General features: G+C 42.3%; 1 protein-coding gene across 1 annotated transcript in view; it reads left to right on the forward strand.

The window, feature by feature from the left end:
- Window positions 1–558: 558 nt before the first annotated feature.
- Window positions 559–27,400, forward strand: part of LOC119823785 (solute carrier family 5 member 4A-like) — a 39,659-nt gene continuing 12,817 nt past the window's right edge. The window contains 10 exon segments of the mRNA XM_038343841.1: window positions 559–720; window positions 1,458–1,529; window positions 2,965–3,069; window positions 5,620–5,674; window positions 5,907–5,911; window positions 10,269–10,373; window positions 13,632–13,737; window positions 14,836–14,916; window positions 16,425–16,645; window positions 20,216–20,351. Of these exon segments, the coding sequence (XP_038199769.1) occupies window positions 586–720; window positions 1,458–1,529; window positions 2,965–3,069; window positions 5,620–5,674; window positions 5,907–5,911; window positions 10,269–10,373; window positions 13,632–13,737; window positions 14,836–14,916; window positions 16,425–16,645; window positions 20,216–20,351 (1,021 nt within the window). The 5' untranslated portion in view covers window positions 559–585.

Below are 27,400 nucleotides of genomic sequence, written 5' to 3' on the forward strand. Positions count from 1 at the left end.
TTCATTCACGCTTCAGAGCCTCTGACTCAGCCACCTCCCAGCCTGCCCACACCCTTCTGTACATGGTAAGGGTGGAGCAACTTGCCCTTTCTGCACCTGCTGCTGGGGTAGTGATGTGACCTATGTTGTCCACTTAGACCACCTGTTCTAGGTAATTCAAGGGACAAGTTTATCCAGGAATTTTATGCTTGATAAGGAACCTGTACCATGTGTCCCACGTGACTGTGTCCTGTTCTCTTTACGTCTCTATTCCCTTATTTTCCTTTATCTTCCCTTTGTGTTGCCTCTTGCTGGCCAGTTTTCCTAAATAATCTTTCTTTCTCAAACACTTGCCATATCATTTTCCACCTCTCGTTCTCATTTCTGGCTTCTCTCCTTGGTTTCCGAATTCCTCGGAAGCCAGAACTAGTCACTGTAAGATGAAAGCCTGGCCATACAGGAGAGGTGTAAAGGTCTCCTGTGGACAGAAGCTGGCTCTGCTATCTTTCCCTGCCTACCTGAGGCTGATCATTAACATACTACTTATATATATATACGTATAAAGAAGTGCCAGTGCTCGCAATAGGGACACGCACTGCCTACAGCATGGCCAGCACCCCAAGCTCCAGTGTGAGCACTGACAGCTCAGACTTGTCTTCACTGTCTCAGAACATCAACAACGCAGCCGACATCTCTGTCATCGTCATCTATTTTGTGGTGGTGCTAGCTGTTGGAATATGGGTATGTGAAAGTCCGGCGAGGTTTCTGGGAGGGCACAAAAATTGCACGGGAAAACATCTCATACTGGGAGAAAGTGGGAGAACATGGGCTTTCTGGGTGGACACTAAGACTGCACAGGAAAACATGTCTTGGTAGATGTGTAGAATGATGAGTTGGGACAACGATTTTCCAAGTATCGTTGTCTCTCTGTCTGAATAATTTGCTTGCGTGTGGCACAAATCATGTTAGCCCTGAATGAGCCTGTTCTCCCAGCAAGCCCATTATTTTAGCAGAACCAGGGCTGAGTGCTTGCTCTGCTTGGCATGCCCAGCACCTGGCATCAAAAACATAAATGCCATTTCTGTTGTCTCATTTTAATGACTATATTTATTTTCTCACTTACTGAGTGAGAAGTTTAGACCATTTGTATCCTGCTCATTCTTTCTTTTTGGTATTGAATTTGAGGCTCAATATCTTCTTCCAAAGACAGATTTACAGACAAGTAATATTTTTTTTCATACGCTAAACTAAATAACGGGTTTTTGAATATAATTTCTTGAAGTTCTCCATCTGAGTCTTCACGACTTTTATGTCCATCAAAAACTGATGCTGTGTTAGTCTGTCTAGAAAAGCGTGTCTCCCTGTGGGAATGATGAAATATCAATGTCAGTGAGCTGTGTGGAGAGCAGGGGGTCTCCTTGATCTTCGGGGGGGCACCTATTGCCTCTAACTTTCCGATGGTTTTCCTTTCTGCTCAGGCAATGCTGAAGACGAACCGAAGCACTGTTGGAGGTTTCTTTCTGGCAGGTCGAGCTATGACCTGGTGGCCAGTAAGTGGGTCAGAGGCTTTGGGAGATATGCATTGAGGACAAGTTGTGATGTTGGCAGGGGTACCTGCCAATTTGCTTTGTTTTCTTTAATAAATCCTCCACTTTAAGACTGTGACTTGGGATTCCAGAGAGATCATAGCATAGAATCCATGGAGAGCAGCTTTGGTCTAGTCTTAGGAGACCTGCCACTTCATAGAATCCATGGAGAGCAGCTTTGGTCTAGCCTTAGGAGACCTTACCACTTCATATTTTCTCTTCTGCACACTTGCTGAATGCAGTCAGTGTCCACTGTAGTGATGTTTACAGTTACACTCTTGGACAGCTGCCTACCAGATATGTTTTCTGAGTTTTGGTATCTGACTCATTCAGCCAGAGTTTTCACTGCAGCAGAGGCAGAATATTCCTCTGTGAATGGATGGAGCGTCAGATCTGGGTTAGGCATTCAGTGAGTGCTCAGAAAATGTTCCCTTCAAGAGATCTTCGCCTTGTCTAAACTCCATACAAGGAACTAGAATTAATAACAATCTGATGGGGAGGGTAAGAACAGTTTTGCTTGGGAACACAATCAACCAGGCATTGCCTTCCTGCTACTCTCTTTGTGAAGCCTGCGAATTTTCCACTAATCCTAAAGTAGCAAACCAGCTCCATCCTGCCATGACCCCAAACACCTTCTTACAAAGAGGGATTGTGAAGAGGGATAAAAAAGACAAAACCCCGCGGGACCTCACATTCTAATTCTGTTCCCAGGGCTCCTGCTAGTCTCTGCCCATTAACGAGCGCTCTCCTCATTTTTGAACTTCAATGACAGAAACCAGTGTTATGGAAAATGCCTCTAAGGAGCGGGGTGCTGTGGCTGGGAGGATATAGAGAGAATTCCCTCGGATGCAACTTGGGAGTCTGTTACTGACTCAAGAGTCAAGTTGCTATTCAGAGATCTGGAAGTTTGAGGCTCCTCCACTCAGAACACATAGAAGGATCTACTGATGTTTCCATAAGTCAGGGCTCGTCAGGTTTTTTTCTGTAAATGGCCTAACTGTAAGTATCTTGTACTTTGAAGGTCAGAGTCTATTATGACTGCACAGCAGTCGCTGCACCCCAAACCACCTGCCATCGGTGTGCTGTGGCATAAGAAGCTGACGGCTGTGTTCCAGCACCAGTATGATGGACATTCAACTTTAAATTTCACATAATTGCAAATTTGCACACCTAACTCTTCAGATCCTTAAAAACCATTTGTAACCGCTCACAGTGGGAAGTGTTCCTGGCTCATGGGCCACAGAATAACTGCTACCAGGCTAGATTTCATCTGTACACAGTTCTTTGTTGTTTTTTCCTCCAAGAAGTAGAGACAGAAACATCTCAACACTCACCTGTTTCTAAGGAGTCGTATTTCCATTTTCTGAATCTAACATTGGTCTGATTGCTTTCCTTGCAGATGGGTGCTTCCATGTTTGCCAGCAACATTGGCAGTGGCCACTTTGTGGGCCTGGCTGGGACAGGTGCAGCTTCAGGAATTGCCGTGACAGCATTTGAATCACATGTAAGTGACAGAAATTATATGTGTATTTTTCTTTTAAGTCAGATTCATGTCTGGCTATTTTCAACCAGGTATGTATTCCTGGTTTTCCTGGAAGTCTGTTTCAGATGAACTACTTTTGTTCTGGTTTTTATTTTCTCCTCAGCTAGTCCAGTCTTTGTCTTTGAGCACTTCTGAAGCCTTGTGCATTTCATAAGTAGTTATTCCTACCAGGGATTTAATTTTTGTATAGTTCAAGGCCCACTTACACTTGGTCCCTTGACTATTTGAGCTCTTATGTCTCTTTTCTGAGATGTCACACTGTATATTCATTCCTGAGCCAGAATCAAAGATTAAAAGTAAGAGAAAACATGCTGGGCAGAGTCTCCAAGGTTAATACACCTGCCACACAAGCAAGAGGACCCAGTTAAGATCCCTAGGTCCCACGAGAACACTGAGCAGACATGGCAGCCCAACTGCCTCAGTGGTGGAGACAAGGGATTTGGCAATTTGTCTAGTGAGACCAGCCATATCTGTGAGCTTTTGGCTTGTTTGAATAAGCTTTTTAAAAAGAATAATATGTAAGAACAATTGAGGAGGAATTCAAACATCAGCTTGGGCCTTTGCATGTAAGTGTGCAACCCTAGGCACATAAGTGTGCATACCATAGACACACTGAAAGGTAAATCAGTAGGTTAGGCATTTGTCATTTAATCTTAGCACTGGATGACAGAGGCAGGGGCAGGGGCAAGGACAGGGGAAGGGGCAGAGGCAGAGGCAGGCTGGTTTCTGTGAATTTGAGATCAATCTGATCTACCTAGTGAGCTACACATCAGGCAGAGTACATAGTGAGATCCTGTCTCAAAATAGACAAATATCAGGAAGAAGGCAATGTCTCCTACTTGACACGCTTATGATTTCGTGGGACAGACAAGCGTTGCACTGACTGTGGAGCGGAAAGCACAGAGACAGGAGCATGTGCCGTAGTGGAGAGATCACACCGTGCAAATGCTTCCCTGTGGCTTTCTTCCCCACAGTATGTTAAACAGTCCCAAGGGGTCATCATTAAACACATATACATTCAGCAACACTAAATGAACTGAGTAGAACACACACACACACACACACACACACACACACACACACGCACGCAACATTAATGAAAGAAAATAGGTCATGAGAGGGAGTGAGGGGCGGAGGAGTAAGTTGGAGAAGAGAATAGCAATTGACTGGATGACAGTATACATAGGTAATTCTCAAAAACAAGTTTAGAAGAGAGACCACACAGGAGGCTGCAATCCATCAATAGACAACAGGGGTTGCTAGCGGATATCATGAGCGTTTACAATTATCGTGCCAGTAGGATGAGCAGAAACCCAAGTGAGACCCGAGGAGGCAGTGGTGCTGCCGTAAGGAATGAACGTTTTGAAAGATGCTGTACCAAACCTACAGGACTTTACGGCTGACCAGTTACCATTCTGCAGAGACTGCCTCCCTTCACTAGACCCTGAGTTCTTAAGAGCAGAGAACATGGCTTCCCTGCACCCACACACCACTCCAGCACACAGCCAGGCACGTGGTGAGAGCATCATACACAGTTCAAGGAGCCTGCGCTTTCTCTCTTCTCCATGGTGCAAGTCGGAGCACGCGTTTCAGGAGTCTGTCCTTTTTTCTACCGTGGTCTCTGGGGATTAAACTTTGGATATGAGGCTAGTACAGCTGGTACTTTTTCCAAATAAGCTCCCACAGGCCTCTATCTTTATCCTTTCTAGTGTTTTTGTATAGACCAAGTGGGACTTCGGTGCGATTTTAAACAAACCACCCTAACTGAACTCAAGAAGTGACCTTGGGTCACTCACAAATGCCTCTGCCTTTCCAACGCTGAAGGTTGTTGTTTTGTTTTTGCCTGTTTTGGCCTCAGTAATATCAGGAACATACCCAGAAATTGTTCTATGTGCTTTGTGGCTTGGGAATTGATCTCTGATGGTGCCATGAACCGTACAATGAAGGATGCCTCCATAGGCATGAAGAAAGCGACCAATAACCCAATGCATATTGCTATCATGTTGCAGATATCTGTTTCTGTAGCTTCTAACCTCTCATTTCTTTCATCTTGATGAAGCTTACATCTTTTCTATATATGGCAATGGACAACACTGCCCATTAGACCTGCTTCACTAGGTAAGGCAAAAGAACAGGGCGCTGTGTGTAGAGACATCATAAAACGTACTTTAATTCTTGTCTGTATCACCAGCTATATTTGGCAATGACTTAAAGGGACCTGAGATGTTCTTCCCTTCCAAAGTTCTTTTCCTCTGTGCTTTGACACTCTTGTGTAATTCTCCCATGTACGCGCATTGTTTTTGACAAAGCTTACATCAATCTTTTCTTAGTCCAGGTGAACTTCAAACTCTTCACCATCTGCTTGTTTCTGCCAAATATTAGATATTATAAAAATACTACATTACCAGGAACTAAGAAGAGAGGTTTGTTTGTGCAGGTGGCAGAAGTCATAACATCATAAGGCCACAAGCCAAGCTCCTTTGACTTAACGCTGCTCCTGGTCTGTTACAGTCGTTCCTCTTGTTGCTGCTCCTGGGGTGGTTTTTTTGTGCCATCTACATCAAAGGCAGGGGTTGGAGTATCCTGATGGGTTATCCACCCACTTGTTCTTTATGTTAAATCATGAAACCTGGGTGTTTGGCCTCATTGGTCCTATTGCTGATAATATACAGAAAATATATCAAATTCCTTTCCCATAGGGTCCACCAGTATAGAATGTGTCTGTTGCCGGGGTTTAATGGTGGCCCCTGTCTAATGCTATCAGCAAGGTATATTCCAAGTCCAAGTTGGGAGCAAAGCTGGGGTCATGGGCATGTCCTAAGAGAAGTGTTTCAGTTGTGATATGGCTTAAAGATTGGGGGATAAGGCTGACTTCTTCAGGTAGGAAATTGAATGATAGAATAAGTATATGGAACCTGAAAATCTTTCTTTCTGGGAATATTTGGAGATCGGCTAAACTGAAGACTAATTAGAGGGTTATGTGGGAGAAGAGTGGTGGGAAGTAGAGGTGTCAGTTGGCAGAGTGGGGGTGGGCTCAGCTGTGAAAGTTCCATGGGTACCCTTACCTGGAAAGAGGAATGAGAGCAGTGTAAGAGGGGATGGAGCCAGAGAAAGTAACAGAGTGGACATGGTCAAAATGTGCTTGTGTGCATGCAAAACGATCACAGTGATACCCATTGCTTTATATAATTAAAATGTGCTAATATAAGTACAACGATATAGGGGTTTGAGGGATGGCTCAATAGTAAGTGCACTGGCTGCTCTTGCAGAAGCTCCAGACTCAATTTGCAGTACCCACAGGGTAACTTACAACTATCTGTAACTCCAGTCCTGCAGCCAATTATAATAAAGTAATCCCACACTAGCTAAGAATGTGGTATAATAAAGGTCTCTTTATTTAGAATAGACTCACAGATCATCAGTTCTCTGCATGTGTGGGGAACAGGAACCAAATCCAGCAGCCAAGGGGCTGTGCATGTTCTACATCTGTATATATAGTACATGTGGCCATGCCCCCAGACGTGAGCCAGTATCTTAAAGGTTAGTTGGCTGAAGGAGTTCTCACAGCACCTCCCCTTTTGTCTAAATAAAGAGTTCTAAGCCTAATACAAAACTATACATACTAAGAATAAATATTAAGTATAAACATTAGAATTACAGTCAGCATAAATAATATCAAGCAAGAAACATTTGCTAAATGTTTTTAAAAGTTATCCTATTCCTAAGGCGACTAAGTCTATGTTAGAAATGGCTTGGCTAAGTCATTGAAAGGAAATTAACTACAACTATCTAGTCTTTCAACCCCATCAAGACCTGAGAGGGGAAATAATATACTGAGTAAACAGGAAGTGCAAGCAAGCAATAAATGACAGGAGACTAACTAGCTATCTGGGCAAATCATCCCAAAGTCTCAGTCACAGTGTTGGATCAACAAACTTTGGGCTAAGGCCTAGAGTAACTGACAGACCATTTCAAAGGTGGAAAATCTTTTAAACCATCTTACCCCATCTTAAGCAAGGTTTGGCAGTCTTTTTTCTTGTATCCTGCTTATTCAGTCCAAACACTATGCATTTTGTCAGTGGTCAAGGCATGGGCAGTTCTTTGCCCAAAGGCCAGTTTTGCCAATAAGAAAACAAGCTCTAAGTGGAGTGTCTTCAGTTTCCAACATTCTCTTGGGAATAGATCAGTACTGCTAGGAGCAATTGTGTCTCATGTCAGTCCAAGAACCCTTAACTTAGCCGGGTAGTAGTGGTGGCGCACGCCTTATAATCCCAGCACTCGGGAGGCAGGAGGCAGGCGGATCTCTGAGTTCGAGGCCAACCTGGTCTACAAGAGCTAGTTCCAGGACAGGCTCTAGAAACTACAGGGAAACCCTGTCTCGAAAAAACCAAAAAAAAAAAAAAAAAAAAAAAAAAAAAGAACCCTAACTTATTTAAATGCCTTATTTTACTGTTCTTTGAAGTGGTTGAAGATTACCTATCTATGCAGAATACAATCTTTATGTATTTAAAGAACCTAGTTAATCTAACTATAAGTATAAAAAACATGGATGACTATTGACTTATAATTCATAATATCGATATAGCTTAAAGACTAAGGCTTTATATTAAAACATTAAACAATCTTTAAACAACTGTGCAGCAAATGAGGACAATGACCTCAAAATGTAAACATTTTATAAGTATCTTGATTAGAAGTAGAAATGTATAGAGACTTTTTGGGCCATGGATCTTCTGAGCCGGTCCTGGTAGGTGAGGACTTTGACTTTGGCCCCACATTGGGCACCAGATGTAGTCGATTATAATTAAATAGTCCCATACTAGCTCAGAACAGAGTATAATAAAGGTCTCTTTATTTAGGAATAGACTCACAAATCAGCAGTCCTCTGCATGAGTGGGGAACAGGAACCAAATCAAGCCTCCAAGGGGCTGTGCACATTCTATATCTGTATATATAATACATATGACCACGCCCAGACTGAGCCAGTATCTTAAAGGCTATTGGCTAAAGGGGTTCACACAGCACAAGTCCCAGTGACTCCAACACTGTTTTCTGATGTTCTCAGTCACTGTGTACAGACATGTATGTAAGAAAATGCTCATATACATAAAATAAAATTACAATTATGAAGTTAATATATACTTAGTATAATGACTAAATTTTAAAATGATGATGCCATTTACAAAAGAGAGTCCTAGGGTAAGAGAGATGTCTCAGTAGGTAAAGACACTTGCTGCCATGCCTGATCACCTGAGTTCAGTCCCAAGGAGGAGAAAATCAATTCAAGGAAGTGTTCCTCTGACCTCCACGTGTACACCTAGGTATATATGTGTGTGTGTATGTGTGTGTACATATGTGTGTATATATACATATAAGCATGTACACACAAAAATAAATAACTAAATTTAATAAAACTTTGAAGTGTTCTATATCTTCTTAGAAATGGGAAGTGCGGGGCTTTCAAGGATTCAAGGGTTGTAATCAGATTTCCATTTATGAAGTTTAACTTGGGGATCTGAATGGACAATGGACTTGAACAAAAGTTCACGCAATCTTGGGCTGGAACAAGAGCTTAGCCAGTGAAGCACTTGATCTGCAGCACCTGTGTAAAAATATTGCATACGATAGCATGTGCTTGTAATCCAGCACAGAGGAAGCAGACATGAGCACATCCCTAGTGCTTTCTAGATAGACAGTCTAGCCTAATCACCAACTTCCAGGCCATTAAGAGATCCTGTCTCAAAAAGACAAGGTGGACAACCTTAGGGACAACACCCATGAGTGTGCTCCGAGCTCCACATGCATACACACATACATACATATATACAAACACAAATGTTCATGAAATCTTGTCTATGAATGGCAGGGCATGTCTGTAATACCAGGATTTAGGAGACATGAGCAGAAAGATGAGGAGCTTGGCTATACATCAAATTTAATAAATTAAAAGCTCATATCATCCAAAGTGAGGCTCAAGGAAACAGTGGAAGGGAAGCCACTTCTTGGATACCTGTGACATGTTTGTTAGCAGACTAGAGGTAAAGGTGGTGCAAACAATTTGAAGTCTTGAAGTTTTGGGGATCAGGATGTCCTCTATAGACAGAGCAAGAACTAAAGGGTCGGAGGAGAGATATAGAATAGGAGGATAATGAAGTAACAGTGTAGCTGTGTGTGTTTGTGTGTGTGTGTGTGTGTGTGTGTGTGTGTCTCTATAGGACAGACATGAAGATATGTGCAGGTTGATCAGGAAGGAGATCTGTTTAAGAACTAATATGAGCATCCTGCTCTTTGGAAACATTGATTCAGAGTCTTATGTAGCTTTGGGGATTGTCCCTCCTTTGCACATCAGCAGAAGATGGCAAACGTATTCACTCCTGATATCCCTGTTGAAAGATGCAATCCTTGGTTCAAGAGCACATGCCCCAGAAGATGTATGACTATTCTTTTCTGTAGCTTGCCATGTCTCCAGGGCTGCTCTCCATTGGTGGTCTGCTAAGAATTCCTCTTTTTTGACAAAAGGAATGTATGTGTGTTTATTAATATATTTTTATATCAAAGAAGATTAAATAACGAGTCCAATCACTCTGAAAAACACAGAAAGCTGCATGCTTATTCTAGGTGTTCCATGAGCAATCTCTTACTTCAGTAAGGAAAGTTAAGATTTTTTTCTCTAAGTTCAGACTTATTGTAAATCTTATTTTCAATAAAGGGAATCATATAAACATATGCTCAAATGCATGCTTACAATATTCTCAATAATCAATTTGTTATATAATTATATTATGGTTTATAATTTACAAATATTACTTTTGCTGTACTGCAGAATTACTGGTAAATATAATAAAAATTATTTGTTCAGTGTCGTCCAGGTATTTGGGAATGCTATAGTTGCTTTATACCTTTGCGCTAATTCTCTTCTTTATTTGCTGAAGTGTCATAATACACAGTAAACATCAGAGTCAGGAGGAGATTGCCATTCTGCCTCCAGTGCTTGATTTCATTTCAGAATTGTCACTCTACAGAGGAATTGTGTCTTTCTCGCCTCTGTATCCCCAGGATGCCATGCATAGTGCTTAGCTGCCTGAAGTCATTTAGCAAATGTCAAATCGTCTAAATGCGCGAGGCTCGAGGTGAATTCCTGTTGACTTCTCTCTCTTTAGGTGATGACCATGCCGGAATACCTCAGGAAACGGTTCGGTGGGCAGCGGCTCCAGATCTACCTCTCGGTCCTCTCCCTCTTCATCTCGGTGATTCTGAATATCCCAGTGAGTTCCCTGCCTCCTGGCATTGGAGATTCCACAGTTTGCCTGTTGGGTCCAGCTGCTAAAATCGGAGACTAGTGTGTATAGGCTGTGGATAAAACTCCCAGTTGACTCAAACTTCTTGGGGTTTCTCTCATAAGTCTTCCTGGGTGGGAAAATGTTCAGGACATCCACATGCCTAGAGCAGCTGACTTTCACGTCTTGGGAACCACAAGAGTACAGGTCCGCCCTCTAACGTACTCCATGTGTCAAAATGCAGCTGTGGCCAGAGCAAATGTCAGTCACGCGAGTAATACAGCTGCTTCCTACAGAGCCCTCTTGGCTGTGCCTTGCCCAGTTGCCCTGCACAGCAACTTCCTTAATTTCTCTGAGCCAGCTCTGACTTTTTTTTTCAGTTTAATTATCAAATAAGAAGGGACGTACTTTGTATCATTAAACCTACTTAAGTTTGCCTTATCGAAGACTGTCCTTGTAAAACTTGTATCATAAATGAGTGGCTAAAATGATTATGCCTTAGAACTTATCCCTGACGGAAGACAAGAGGCACTTGAACTTTGAGCAGCATGCTAAGAAAGAGTAGCTTATTTATTTCTATGTATCAATGCCCAGTTAAAGCAGGCACATGTGTTGGTGTTTAGGACAGAAAAGTTGCCTTTGCCTTTGCTGTTGCTCTTCTGTGAACCAGCTGCTGGGCCCAGATGCTCGGGGCTTTCTAAAGCCGTGTGAGCAATGCTACCCTGTATTGAGCTGTCATTAATGTTAGCAAAGATTCCCAAGCAACAGGAGTTGCCAAAGATCAGGAAGATGAGGACTTAGGCATTAATATTTGACTACTTTGAATATATAAGCCGAAGGGGTGCCCCGCACACCCAGGAAAGGTGCTAGCTCCCGTCAGGTTGAACTGGAATAACATTTCATTTAAACAGTCTCTGAGGTGGGAAGGTAAGAAGAAGTAGAACACCTTGGTGCCAGAGACTTTGTGTTCACATGTTCTACAAGTGGGTAGGATTGCTAATCTCTGAGGTCCCCTCAGACATCAACAGCTTTATGGTTCCAAAGATCGTGAGCGTGTGCCGAAACAGAAGGGCATCAGTTAAAGGAACCCTGGAGGGATGTGGCCTTCTGGAGGGCATGGCTCTGGGTGCTAAGTAAGGAGTGGAATCTAGGGAAGCCGGGTGGGGCGCAAGGAATCCACGCACATGTGAGTGTCTCCCGTGTGTACCTGTAATCCGCTGACGGCACAGCAGCCGTCCTTGTGTGCCTGCAAGGTTACGTCTTGAGTGATATAAAGAATGATTAACCTTAGACATGTCTGTTTATACACGCACATACATCGATAGCCAATTATATCCTGGCTACTTATTAAACAAATCATTGCAAGAACCGAAAATGGAAGAGTTTGTGGAATCTCTCCTGGCAGGATTGAGGAAAGGTCGATCCCAGGTTTCAACCTCCAGCGTAAACATGGAGGCTCATTAGTGGGTATGATGTCTGCCATCCCTAGGTACTTCAGTTCGGACCTCAGAACTGTTGTCCCCTGCTGAAAAAACAACAAAACCAGGAAGTGAGCATAGCTACATGCCACCACTTTACCAAGATATCAGCAATTGTTCCAAAATGCTCTCTTTTAGCAAAAGAAAATCCTGTTATTAAAACTCCCTCTTTATTAGAAATGCTTCTTTTTCACTGTTTTCCCGTTTTCTCAAGACCTTTCATCTTTATTTTTTAACTCGTTAGTTAATTTTCCCACCCATAATTTTATTGTTTTTAATGAAAATAGATTTTTTTTCACACAATGTATTCTTGTTATGGTTTCCGTTCCCCCAACTCTTCTGTGATGCTCCCACTTTCCCACCCACACCCTTTATTTCCTCTCTCATTGGAGTAAAACAGGCATCTAAAATAAGAAGAAAAGATAAAATAAAAGCAAACACTCCATGGGTAGCAATGCTTCCTGTGCCAGCACAAGGACCTGAGTCGTAATGCCTGGCACAGAAGCAGCAATACAGACATGGTCATGTGTGTAGGAAGACTTTCTCTGTTCTATCCCACCAGCCAGCTCTCAAATAACCACACAAAGACTAATTATTAGTTACAAATGCTCAGCCATTAGCTTAGGTTTATTACTAACTAGCTCTTACATCTTAAATTTACCAAAATTTATCATCTACCATGTGGCAGCATCTTTTTTTCAGCATAGTAAGTTCATCTCCTGTGTCCTCTGCATCTCCTAGAGACTCCCATGGCCACACCCTCTTTCTTCCCAGTGCCCTCCGCTACCTAGCTATTGGTCAGTTATCCCTTTATTAAACCAGTGAGGACAACAAATACTCATGGTGTACAAAATGGTTGTTCCACAGTACATGAACTCTCCTACAGCTCCAGAGTGGGGGACAAGGCAGGGGAAAGCAGGAGGAGCAGTGGGCTTGTGTGCCACCTGCCTACCTGTAGTTCTCTGAAAGATCCTGTCTCAAGGAAGTAAGGTAGGTGTAGAAGGAGCTGCGGGGCTGTGTCCCGCCACCCGGCTAGCTTTACCCAAAATAATTACACGGAAACTGTATTCTTTTAAAACACTGCCGGGCCCATTAGTTTCAGCCTCTTACTCACATCTGGATTAACCCATATTTAGTAATCTGTGTAGTACCATGAGGTGTGGCTTACCAGGAGAGATCTTAACCTGCATCCATCTCGGAGAGGAGAAGCATGGTGACTGCATATGGCGACTGCCTGAAGTGTCTCCCCACTGCCTGCTACCCAGCATTCTGTTCTGTCTACCCCGCCTACCTAATTTTCTGTTCTCTTAAAGGGCCAAGGCAGTTTTCTTTATTAATTAACCAATGAAAGTAACATAGACAGATAACTCTCCTCCATCAGGTGGGGAATGATGGGGCAGGATATCTGGCATCTCCTCTGCCTTCTACACACACGCAGACACACACATCACTCATACACACTACATGCATTTTGAAAAAGAGTTTATGTTTTACTCCATCAGAGTCAGAGATTCCCATAGGTAACTAATGACTATCCCTAATCCTCACGGTACAGAGAATCCTCAGGCCACGGGCTTCTCTAATAAGTGAGCAATGCAGTAAGTGGGGAGAGAAACTGCTCTTTGCCCTTCTTCCTACGGGATTATTTATGTAGACTCTTCAGGGGTGAATAGGAGTTCACCGGGAAGAGGATGGGGCATCGAACACTGAAACCAGAAGCCGGAGGCCTGAAATGCACGCTTCTCCGTCTTCGCTGTTCCTTTTCTAGTCCAATATATTTTCTGGAGCCATATTCATAAAGCTGGCTTTCGGGTTGGACCTTTACCTGGCGATCTTCATCCTTTTGGCTATCACGGCTGTTTTCACAATCACGGGTGAGTCTTCGGGATCCTTGGTTGAATTGTGCGACCTTTTGGTGATCCCACCCATGTGTGTGTTTATGTGTTTGTGCCTGTATCTTATTGAGGAAAGCATAGCCACTAAATAAGGTATTCAGTTAAGGAAACAATGATATATTCCCACACGAGAGCAAAAATGGTTTTGCTAGCTGGCTTTGCACAAGGAAGAGGTAAATAGGAGAAACCAGAGGATTATTAGCAAAAACTAAAGTCATGCTAAAATTCTGCCCTCTCCTCTACTTTATATTTATAATTAGACATAACAGTGAAGCTACACTATAAGAAAAATTTTGAATCAGATAGATACAAGAGTCACGCATGGCTTCCTGTCCCATTATCCCTAAGATAATGGAAGAGCTAAGGAAGCTAAGACAGGAAGATTGAGAGTTCAAGGCTAACCTGGGCTACAGAGTAAGGTCCTAACAAGAAAGAGACAAAGGTAGAGGGAGAAGGGAAGGGGAGGGGAGGAGAAAGAAGGGGAGGGGAGGAGAAAGGAGGGGAGGGGAAGAGAAGGGAGGGGAAGGGAAGGGAAGGGAGAGGGAGAGAGGAGAGCAGAAGGGGAGGGGCGGAAAAAGGAGGAGAGGGGTGAAGATGGGAAAGGGGAAGAGAAAACAGAATAAAAAAGACTATGGCTAGAGAAAGAGCAGCACATACTAGGGAGGAAATGCTGTGGGAACAGGTTTACTGAGGCAGAAGGATTGCCAGGAGTTTAAGACCAGCATGGCCAACATAAAGATTCAAGGTCAGCCTTGTCTACAGAATAAGACCCAATCTCAAACTAAGAGTCAGGCTTGTAAATCAGTCAAAAGTCTTTTCATTTTCTTGCTTTGTTTCCTGGTTACAAAGTCTAAGATGCCCAGTCTGTCCTTGGACTGACTCTGGACCTCAGATGACCTTGAGGCTTACAACCTTTTGTCTTTTCAACCTCCCAGGTAGCGGGACTCACTCCTGGCAGCCAGGGGCTTTGGATGTCGATGTTTATTTAGGCATCTGGACTGGAGGAGAAGCCAGCTCTCGGGGCAAATACATAAGAGCATGTAAATTAAATACTGGTTCCTTTCTTTATTGTCACAGGTGGCTTGGCCTCTGTGATTTACACAGATACCTTCCAGGCCATTATCATGCTGGTTGGATAGTTCATCCTCATGGTGTTTGGTAAGCTGAGACCACACCCACAGATCCCTAGATTCCTGTTTCCAACTGTCTGTTCATTGTTTCTTCCTTCATATTCTCCTGGGTCATATTTTCCTTTCATGTTTATAATTCCCACCATGGGGATGTTTGCCTAGCTTCTTTCTTGCTTTATTTTATCAAAAAGAGGAAATGAATGAGTTTTACTTCCTTTACAATATTGCTTTGGTTAACTATGATATTTAACCTCCATTTCCTTGTGCTCAGAATGGATGAAACCCCTTTTTGATAACCTTAGTGGAATACTGGTGCATTGGTTGAAAGTATCAAAGCCTTTGATATCTGTCCTAGTTGTATCAGTAAGATAGTAAGTATTAAAATAGAAGGGGCCATTGTAAGCTGAACGCAGCAGAACCCCTAACTAGACCACTCCATGGGTAGAAAACAGTTTATTGGGGAACAAACTACCAGGTTATCTCACAGGAATAGAGAGCGGTGGTTCGGCCAGAAAACAGGTGAATTTTCTGTGGCAGTCAGCAGGATGTTGGTCCTTGAGCTGGTGCGGACTATTCTGGTTAATCAAAACCAGATACACTTTGCCCATCAGTTGACCGTTAGGGCAGAGAAAAGAAGCAATGACTTTCCTGACAAACAGAAGCCCAAATTATGGAGTTTTCTGAGGAATGCTGAGTTTAGGTTTCTGTTTACCTGGTATGAATTCTTAAGTTTATCCAGTAAAAATAGACTAGGTTGGGCCCGGGTTCTCCTCTTAGGACATAGTTAGCAATGCCATTTGGGGACCTGGTTTGTGACCTAAAAGCTATGAATTTGAGGAGGGGATGGGTACAGGGGAGGGATTGGAGAGGAATATAGAGAAAAATGAAAATGATGTTTTAATTTCAAAAAACAGCTCTGCGAAGAAGGCACAGGCCCTTAAGCCCAGCACCGTACTCTGAAAACAGAGGCAGACAGATCTCCGAGTTTGAAGCTACAAACAAACAAACAAAACAAAACAAAAACCCCCAAATAATCCATTTCAAACAACAAAAGGTTACTAAAATAAAAACCTTTTGATTTATCTAGACCTTTCACTAAATAGAGGATTAAGTATTAGACAATTTCTAATAACTATTAACCCGTTGTATTATCTTATATAATAATCTATTAAAAGGGGGGTGTTCTCTGGCTCTCCTGCCTAACCATAGGACTCTTTTCCTCTTACTGAGTTGCCTTGTCCAGTCTTGATATGAGCATTTGTGTCTAGACTTGCTGTATTTTGTTAAGCCATGATTGCGTGATATCCTTAGGTGGCCTGCTCTTCTCTGAAGAGAAATAGATGGGTAGAGGACCTGGGGGAGAGGAAGGTTTGTGAGGTGGGGCTGAGCACAGGAGAGGGATGGGAAGCTGGGATTGGGATGAATATCAGGAGAGAAGGTCACTGAGGTTTACACGGGCTCCACGTCGGGGGATTATCATAAGCAGCAGCTGTTGCACTGTGCAGGAGACATTTCATTTCTCTGATGCCTTTGCAGCATTTATTGAAGTTGGAGGCTATGAGAGCTTCACAGAGAAGTACATGAACGCCATCCCCTCTGTAATCCAGGGGGACAACCTGACCATCAGCTCCAAGTGCTACACTCCTCAGCCGGACTCCTTCCACATCTTCCGAGATGCTGTCACTGGAGACATTCCATGGCCGGGAACCGCATTTGGGATGATTATTACAGCTATGTGGTACTGGTGCACAGACCAGGTAAGTGATTAAGTGTGTGGGTGCTTGTGTGTGCATATGTGTGTGTGTGTGTGTGTGTGTGTGTGTGCGCGCGCGCATGTGTGTGCATGTGTATGTGTGAGGGAGATTTTTGCTACTTTTTCTAATCTCATATAAAAGCATATAGGTTCTGATTTCTACACACAAACATTTTAAAATCCAAACATTTCTATAAGAATCAAAACGGCTTCCTGGTGCCACACCCTACACTGTATCGGGTCCTGCAGAAGCAAATACAGCCGACTTCTTCAACTAAGTGTTTTGCTATTGGTTACTATTCTCCCTGCACAGAAAGAGTGGTCTGTGAACATAAGCACAGACACGACCTTAGACCTCACTAGAAATCAATGCTCTCAGACCCTCCCCTCCCCTTCATTCAGTTCAATTCTAGAAGGAAAGCAGGCCGAGCAAGCGAGTAAGCAGAACTCCATGGTCTCTGCTTCAGTTCCAACTTCCATGTTCCTGGCCTGAGTTCCTGCCCTGGTTTCCCTCAGTGATGGGTGTATATGCTATAAGGTAAAATAAACCATTTCCTCCACAACTTGCTTCTGGTCGTTGTGTTTTATCACGGTAATAAGAAACCTTAACAGAAACTGGTACTAGGTCCCGGAGCATTGCTATGACGGACGGACTGTGTATTTTGGGGAGGACTGTAGTGGCATCTGAACTGTGGGCTAGTAAACACACGAGTGCTCTGAGTGGTGGCCTGTTCCGTGGAGATTGGAAGATAAGGGCATGGAGAGAAGGGACGGTGGAGGCCTGCCCATGAAGCCCCAGAGGGAAGGCTGAGGGTCCTTTAAGGACTCCATCAGAGCCATTCGATATTTTGAATTTAGCATCATTGAAGTGAAACCTTTGGTTTACTAGGACAATGGATGCTGTCCAGCTGGGGCTGAGGAATCCGCTGTGATTACAAAGCAACGAGCATCATTGCGGTGCAGTCTTCATGGAAGTGTTCCCTTAGGGTCAATGCACAGAAGCTAGGCCCAGAGCCAATCAAGGCTGTACCCTGTGCTAGCAGCCAAGCTTGGTTTATTAGTTTTCTAGGTGGTATTGGTTTTGAAGTCCTGAAGGGGTTGTGGAGAGCCACTGGAGCTTTGCCCTGTGAAAGTCCAGAGAAGGTGTTGGTTAAAGGAGCAGCCTTAGTTGCAGTACAAGCCCCAGGACTGAAAGGGTCATGGGAAAAACGTGGAGGGTTAGTATGATGTGGCAAAGTCAGAGTTCCCCAAGAGAGGCCAGAGCACGATACCGGTGAAGGTGCAGTGCAGTTGCCGTGGAGACTCCAGCATCTTGAAGATGCCAGGGTCGTAAGATGACCACCGAGGATAGAAGCAGGAGTGCGTGGAACCGACCTGAGCCTAGGAGACAAGCTGTGTGCTCCTCAGTTAGTTAGGATTTCTGTTTGCTGGGATGAAACCCCAGGACCAAACAGCAAGCCGGGGAGGAAAGGATTAATATGGTTTGTATTTCCACGTCAGTGTTCATCACGAAAGGAGATCAAGACAGGACTGAGAACCTGGAGGCAGGAGCCGAAACATAGGCCATGGAGGAGAGCTACTTACTGGCTAGCTTCCCCTGGTTTGCTCAACCCATCTTCTTATAGAACCCAGGACCAGCAGCCCACAGATGGCACCACCCACCATCCATCACTAATTGAGAAAATGCCTTACAGCTGGCATTTCCTCCGCTGAGGCTCCTTCCTCTCTGGTAGCTCTAGCTTGTGTCAAGTTGACACAAAATCAGCCAGTACAGCTTCAGATGGCCAGGCCAGTGAAGAGCTGCTGCCGGAGCCACCCGGAGCTCAGAGACGAATGGTGCCAGGCAGCAGCACTGAGCTTGTTATGAGCTCTTGACTCTCAGTTCTGCTTTGATCTGATTGTGGCTGTGATTCTTCTGTTCCGCAGAAGAACTACATACTTTTGGTTTTTTGAGATCCCACAGCAAAGAGACTTTGGAATTTTAGAGAGACTGCGGCTATTTTACAGAAACTTTATACATTAAGAGAAAATTTGGGGAGGATCTGGGAGGAAACGGGGGTACCATAATTAGAATATATTATATGGAAAAAAATCCATTTTCAAAAAACAGAAGGAAAAGGGAGACTTTGAAATATTTAGGAAACCAGACATTCAAAATGTTTGAAATTTTAAAGGGACTTTTAAAATTAGAGTATTTTAAAGTGTGATATTAATTTAGTATAAGATCTTGGTGGATAAACAAGATGGGAAAGGTTATAGGTTAACAGTGATGTGTTTGTGTGTCGATTGGAAAGGGGTCAGTTTTGCTGCATAGTTTTGTGTCAACTTGACACAAGCTAGAGTTATTTTAGAAGTACGAACCTCAGTTGATAAGATGCCCCCACCTAACCAGCCTTTGGAAAAGCCAGTGATGTCCCCACCGAACTGGCCTTTGGAAAAGCCCATGATGCACTTTCTTGATTGAGAATTAACATGGAAAATTCCAGATCACTGTGGGCAGTGCTATCTCTGGACTGATGGTCCCTATTTTGACTATGTTTTAGAAGAAAATACCAAGAAGCTGTGGTTTTATGAGGAGCACCTGCCTGGTGTACCCAAGACCCTGGATTTGAACCCCCAGCACTGCAAAAGGCGGGGGAGGAAAGAGAAGTATACAAGAGGTTCTGGAACTGTCATATAAATCCTGCTTTTCTACAGAAGTCTTAAGAGATTTGCACAAACTCAGTGGGAATTTAAAATTATATGCATCCTTCTCTGAGGATCATCATAACTAAATATGATTCACAGCTAGGTGTTCTCAGAACATTCTGGAAATAATCTGCATGGATGTCTCAGTGATCTACTTACTGCCTGATTTTTGTGTTCCCATAGCAATAGGCATGACTAGCCAGAGTCAATTACCTCATAATAGTAGGAAGATTCTGATGATGCCTGCGATATTAGATTCACAGCCTAAAACACAACCCGTGTCTGTGTTACTACTGATAGGACTATCTACTGCAGCCTGGACACTGTGCAGTCTCATGAATACAGGCATGTGCCCGTCACACTGCACCTGTAGAGGTCAGAGGTCAACCACAGGTAGCAGTCCTCCCTCACATTCCATCTGGGTCTCCTGGTCACTGCTTCATATGCCAGACTAGCTGGCCAGCAAGTTCCCAAGGATTTCCCATCTCTGTTCCCCACTGACCGTAAGAGCACAGGGACTACAGACACATGCCACCTCGCCAGGTTTGCGTGGGTTCTGTGGACCCCAACGTGCGTCTTTGTGCTTTGAGAGCAAGTGCTTTACCCACTGAAATGTCTCCCTGAGACATAACTATAGCTAACATGTATTGACTTCCATGTACCGAGTCCTACATACATTGCTCGTATTCAGAACATAGTAAGAGGGATAAAGACTGCTTGAGGTACGAAGCCACATAACATACAAGTTAAATTGTGCTTTAAATCATAGTATTCCTCCAAAGACCCTTAGTTTCTGCCAACGCCATAATTTCTTATTGAAGTTTTAAACCCTGAAAGGATATCAGTTTCTGCTTGTCTCACTCACTGTGTTGTGTTTTCCTGGCAGGTCATTGTACAGCGCTGCTTATGTGGCAAGAACATGACCCATGTGAAGGCTGCCTGCATAGTGTGTGGGTACCTGAAGATACTGCCCCTATTCTTCATGGTAATGCCAGGGATGATCAGCCGCATTCTGTACACAGGCAAGTCACAGATATTTAATCTTGATTTTATGCTTAAATCCCATATGTGTTTTTAAGCTTTTTTAGATTTCTCTTCTGTGTATGGGTGTTCTGCGACATGTATACCTGTGGGTTACATGCATGTCTGGTGCCTGCAGAGATCAGAAGATGGCATCAAATCTCTGGAACTTGAGTTATAGATTGTTGTGAGCTGCTATGTGGATACTGGGAAGCAAACCCAAGCTTGCTAAGAACAGCAAATGCTTTTGACTTCTGAGCCATCTCTGCAACTCCAAGTATTTTTAAGATATAGCAAAACCTTAATAAAACAGGAAACCTATACTAGGTAAAAATAAAAGGAGAAATCAAGGATGAGAAAACAGCTCATATCAGGGTGTCAGAGGCAGGAAGACCGGTTTGGCATGCCCAACGCTGTTTCTCTTTATACTCTGCTTGTGTCCTTTGAGTCATCTGAAATAGCGAGTCCTGTTTTCAGAAGTCTGGAGAATATGGTAGGAGGACACTGTAGGACGTGGTAGGATTTTTTAGGGATGAATTGGTGAGCTGCTGGTGTTGAGTGTGGGAAGGTACACAAGATGGACCTACTTCTTGGATCCCTGAAACAGGTGGATTTGCATAGATTTCCTCTGCCATGGAACTAAGTATTGGCGATGGATTAATTCCTCAAAAACTGAGGGTAACTACTCAATTGAATTTTTCTTTTTATTTGAAACAGTTTCTTTTCATAAAATATAGTCTGATTATGCTTTCTCCTCTCCCCAACCGCTCCCAATCCCTCTACGTCTCTCTTCCTATCTGAATCCACACCCCTTTATGTCTCCTGTTAGAAAATAGGCATCAAAGGAATAAAACCAAGGAAGACAAAGCAATCAGATTGAAATAGGAAATACAGCAAGGAAAAGAGAAGATCAAAATAGAAAGCACAAGAAACACATACAGACACCTAGACACACAAGACTGTACACAGAGGGATCCCATGAACACACACACACACACACACACACAAATGGAAGCCATATTATATACCCAAAGGACCTCTCAAGTATAAATTATACTCTCAAGTTCAGTGAAGAATTGTGCTGGTGTCTTGATGGAGACTGCACTGAATGAATATGTAGACTGTTTCTGGTAGGATGGACACTTTTACTGTATTAATCCTATTGATCCATGAGCACGGGAGATCTTTCCATCATCTGATATCTTCTTCAATGTCTTCCTTTAATGTCTTAATGCTTTTATCATTCACGTTTTCACTTGCTTGGTTAGAATTACCCCAAGGTATTTTATATATCTTGAGTCTACTGTGGAAGGTTTTGTTTTCTTGATCTTGTTCTCAGTCCATTTTCTCACTCGTGTATAGGAAGGCTACTGATCTTTGTGTGTTAATTTTGTATCCAGCTACTTTGCTGAAAGTGCTTAGCGGATATAGGAGTTTCCTGATGGAAATTTTTGAGTCACTTATGTATACTGTCATACCATCTGCAAATAAAGATACTCTGACTTCTTCCCTTCTGATATATAGCCCTTGATCTCCCTCACTTGCTATCGCTCCAGCTAGAACTTCATTGATAAATATGGAGATAGCATAGCCTTGTCTTACTTCTGATTTAGTGGAAATGATTTGGGTTTTTCTTCATTTAAGTTTATGTGGATTATGGGTTTGTGGTAAACTGCCATTGTTATGTTGAGGTATGTCATCTGTACCCTAATCTTTCTTGGGCAGTGGTTCTCTACCTGTGGGTCTTGAGCCCTTTGGGAGCCAAAGGACCCTTTCACAATGGTTGCCTAAGACCGTTAGAAAACATGGAGATTTACATTATAATTCACAACAGTAGCAAAATTAAAGTTATAAAGTAGCAACAAAAATAATTTTATGGTTGGGGTAACTACAACATGAGAAACTGTATCAAAGAATCACAGCATTAGGAAGATTAAGGACCACTGTTCTAGGGTGTTAGATTTTGCCAAAAGCCTTTTCTGCATCTAATGAGATCATGTTTCAGAATGTTTATATAGAGGATTAATTTTTTAATTTATATGCTGAACCATCTCTGGAACTCTGGAATGAAGCCTACCTGATTATGGTGGATGATGGTTTCACGTGTTCTTGCATTTGGTTTGCAAATATTTTATTGAGAATTTTACATCTACATTCATAATGGAAATTGGTCTGTAATTCTCTTTCTTTGTTGGGTCTTTATGTGGTTTGGGTATCACTGTAACTCTGGCCTCATAAAAAGAATTGGACAATGGTCCTTATCTATTTTGTAGAATAATTTGAGAAATTTTTGTGTTAATTCTTCTTCGAAGCTATGGTAGAATTCTACACTGAAACCATCTGATCCTAAACTTTTCCTTATCCCCTCGGGAGGCTTAATGGCTACTTCTATTGCACTAGAGGTTATCCATTTATTTAAAGTGCTTGCCTGATCTTGATATAACTTTTGTAGTTGCTATATATCGGGGAATTGTTTTTGAAGTATGTCTGAATGGTTCTCTGGATTTACTCAGTATCTACTTTTATGTCCCGCTTTTCATCTCTAAATTTGTTAACTTGCATCTCATCTCTCTACCTTCGTGGTGTTTTATATCTGTGGCACAGTGGCTACACCTGATCTTATTGCTGCCTCTGCAGCTGCCACAGCTGCCTCCAAGTAGGAAGACAAACATTGTTTTTAATTAAGTCTCTATCCTATTATTTTATCAACAAAAGCTCAGGAGTCAGATGCTGTGGTGAAAACCTGCTGGCTCAGAGAGTGAGAGAAAACAACCAGCTGATGTTCCTTCTTCTGACATCCCAGAAAAGAGAGCGTCTCTTCTACCGTCCCAAATCTAAAAGGACTACCAAACTCAAAGTCCCTCCCTACTACCTCCTGGGCATCTCTCTGCCTTCCTGATCCCCTCTTACTCTCTATACCTACTTGCTTTGCCTATTGACCTATGGTTAATTTTATTTAATCCTATGGCAATAAACAGAAAGCTTTGAATTAAGGGTGCGTATTAGGGCCGTACCACACCACAGCCAGAGGCAGGTTTTTCCAGTAAATAATGCAATCTCGGGGTTAACAGTGTGATCAAATATCCTGCAACATTCCCCCTTTTAGTCTAGATAAATAGGAAAGTTTTAACTCTAACACAGGAAACTTCACAGTAATGAAGCTATTTCTGCCAAGCTTTTCACAATGTCCAGCTTGGTTGTGTTTGGCAGTCTTAGGATTAGAAGTAATTCTGAGTTCAGAGTTCTGTGAAATGTGTCGGTCTCCCGGGAACTCCTGAGCAGTTTGTAACTGAAGCTGATCTTCAGGTGATGTTTGTCAGCTTAGTGGTGTTATCACAATCCAGGTGGGCTTGTTGTTTCAGGGCTTCATCTTCTTGGAGACCTCAAAGGTCTATGTATAGCCGTGGTTCATTGCAGAAAACTTAAGCATTTCAAATGCCATATTCAGCAGTTCTCTGAAAGGTTAGAGGACCATAATCTATTAAGTATATCTGGCCTACACAAATTTAGTTTCTAGTTACCTCCTTCAGACTCAATGTGTACAGAAAGCTAGATGAAGTTTATTTCTAGAATTAGTACTCTATATGACCACTAATATCGTGATGGAAAGGTTACATATGCATAATAATCTTATAGATTTTGAGAGACTAGTTATACCTTAAGAAAAGGTTTAAAGAGTCAAATGAACACCACAGGGTTATGAGATTAGTGGCAATAGAATATTTTTTGGTTTTGGTTGTCCCATACCAGGTGGCTCTTCTGATATGAGACAGAGATTTTAGATTTTCCTTTAACAAGAATGTGTGATTTTTGAGAAAGAGAGAACCATGCTACAGCCACAAAGTCAGCATTAATTAATTGAATTGGGACCACATAAAGACCATTTCCCACTTCTGTCTGTAGAGGGCAGCAGAAACAAGCATTTGGGAAGATTTACAAACGTAAACCCTATTAGGGGTGGGTAATACCATCAGGCCAAGTTACTCTTTTTCTTGGGACATTTTCTCTTGATGATCCGTCCTTTTTCATCAGATGGTTCATTTGTCCAGTGGTATTTAGATTCTTTAGCTGAATGTTTTTTTGTTTTTCTGGAAAGATAAAAACAAAACCCTGCCCCAACCCTTACTCTAGGGTGTTTCCTCTTTTGGTAGGTCATGTCTTTCTTAAGGCCAAACTTTTCTTTCTTTCTTTCTCTTCTCTCCTTCCTTCCTTCCTTCCTTCCTTCCTTCCTTCCTTCCTTCCTTCCTTCCTTCCTTCTTTCTTTTTTTGGCAACAGAAAAAATATTCTTTCAATTAAAAAAATTCTTTGGAAATTTTGACCCTAAATATACCTCAGTAGATATGGATAAATATACCCATATTCCCCTTTCTCTTTATGTAAAATTTCAAGGGTAAAATCTGTTTTTAGATCACGAGGGACATTCACTATGAATTTCAGCTTGCCTTTTGCAAGTAGCTTTAAATAAAAATCATTGTAATTCTTATGTGCTGCCCTTTCCTCCCAGGTTTTAGAATTAAAGACTGTGTACCTCCCAAGTACTGGGATTGAAAGTATGAGCCACCACCTGGCTATAGATGCCGTATAAAGTTATTCCTAAAGGGTTAATCCTAGTTTAATTTGGCTCTCCAGCCCCCCTTTTTTAGTGTTAGGGGTAAAATTCCAAGTTTTCTGAATATGTAATCTACCATTCTTGTTGATTTGTTCTGAATTTGCACCCTGGCAAATTTTATTTTTATTCATTTTTTTCACCATAGAATATTATATTTATTATACATGATATAAATATCCTTTTAACATGATATAAAACTTAACAGTGATAACAAATATATAAAGACATAATTGCCTGGTATATGAATGCTTTTAAAATGACATTGAAAATGTGAGACATGTTTTCACTATAGTGACATTTTTAAAATTTTTTTTATTCATTCTCCATGCTAACCACAGTTCCCCTTTCCTCTCTTCATCCCTCCCCCCACCTTCCCCCACCCCATCCTAACCATTCCTCAGAAAGGGTAAGGCCTCCCATGGGGAGTCAACAAAGCCCAACAAATTCAGTTGAGGCAAGACCAAGACCTCCTCCCATGCAACAGGACAAGCCAGCTCATGCACCAGGGATAGATCCTGGTCCCACTTCCCTGGCAAATCTGTGGTGATCCTGATAGGATGCAGGGGGTTATTTCAATTTCCTTGTATCTTTTGAGCTTTCTTTGTGTCCAAATACGTGGTCAATTTTGCACAAAGTTCCATGAGCTGCTGAGAAGAAGGCATATTGTTTCATATTTGGGTTAAATGTTTTGTAAACATCTGGTAGGTTCAATTGTTTGATGGCCTCATTCATCTCCAGCATTTCTCCTTTTTGTTTTTTGTCTGCATAACCTGTGTATTGGCAAGAGCGGGATACTGACGTCACCAGCTGTCAGTGTGTGAGGGTCAATAAGTGATTTAGGCTGTTGTGGTTTTTCTTTTATGAACTTGCATGCTCTTGTGTTCAGTGCATACTTAAGAACTGCAAAAATCCTCTCGGATATTTCCTTTGATGAGTATGTAGTGTCATTTCCCATATCTTCTCATTAGTTTTGCTTTGAAGTCTATTTTGCCAGATATTATAATGGCTAAACTGGCTTGTTTCTTAGGTCCATTTGCTTGGAATAACTTTTTCCATTCCTTTACCCTGTGTCTGTCCTTGCTGTAATAGTGTGTTTACTGGATGTAGCTGAAGAATGGAACCTGTTTTCCAATACATTCTATTAGTGTGTGTCCTTTCATTGGTGGAATGTAACCATTGGTGTTGAACATTATCAACGAGCAGTTTGTTCCTATTATTTGGTTGTTATGGTGTGGATTTTCCCTGCTCTTTTGATTTAATGATCTGATATTGTTTATTCCTTGTGTTTTCTTGGGTGTGCTTAACACCTGATGGTAGAAGTTCTCCTTCTAGTATCTTCTGTAGGGCTGGATTTCTAGATAGATACTGCTTAAATTTGGTTTTTATCAAGAAATGTCTTGTTATTGAAAGTTTTTCTGGGTATAGTAATCTAGGCTGGCATTTGTATTCTCTTAGAGTTTATAGAAGATTCATCCAGGCCCTTCTGGCTTTTAGAGTCTCCACTGAAAATTCAGAAGTTATTCCAATAGGTGTACCTTTATAGAGTATTTGGTCTTTTTCCCTTGCAGCTTTTAATATTCTTTCTTTCTTCTGTGCATTTTATTATTATATGCCCTGGGGAATCACTTTTCTGGTTCAATCTATTTGGTGTTCTGCATCCTTTTTTTTTTTTTTTTTTTTTTTTTTTTTGGTTTTTCGAGACAGGGTTTCTCTGTAGCTTTGGAGCCTGTCCTGGAACTAGCTCTTGTAGACCAGGCTGGCCTCGAACTCACAGAGATCCGCCTGCCTCTGCCTCCCAAGTGCTGGGATTAAAGGCGTGCGCCACCACCGCCCGGCTCTGCATCCTTCTTGTACTTTATTAGACACCTCCTCTTTGGGTTTGAGAAATTTTCTTCTACAATTTTGTTGAAAATATTTTCTGTGACTTTGACCTGGGTTTCTTCTTCATCTATTCCTATTATTAGTAGACATGAGCTTTTTATAGTTTCTTAATTACAGTTATTCTTACTATGATGAAACAATATGACCAAAGCAACTTGGGGAAGAAAAGGTTTATTCACCTTATGCTTCCACATCACAGTTCATCACATAAAGAAGTCAGGACAGGCACTCAAGCAGGGCAGGAACCTGAAGCCAGGAGCTGATGCAGAGGCCATGGAGGGGCGCTGCTTACTGCCTGCTTCTCCTTGCTTTCTCAGTCTGCTTTCTTATAGAAGCCAGGAACACAAGTCCAGGGGTGGCACCACCACATGGACTGGAAACTGCTCTATCAACCACTAATTAAGAAAATACCCTACACGTGTGCCTACAGCCTAATCTTATGGAAGAATTCCCAGTTAAGGCTCTCTCCTCTCTGATGATTCTAACTTTTGCCAAGTTGACATAAAAGTAACCAGTACACATAGTGTTCCAGATTTCCTGCATGTTTTATGCCTGAATTT

This window comes from Arvicola amphibius, chromosome 9 (assembly GCF_903992535.2).
Source record: "Arvicola amphibius chromosome 9, mArvAmp1.2, whole genome shotgun sequence".
NCBI lineage: Eukaryota > Metazoa > Chordata > Mammalia > Rodentia > Cricetidae > Arvicola > Arvicola amphibius.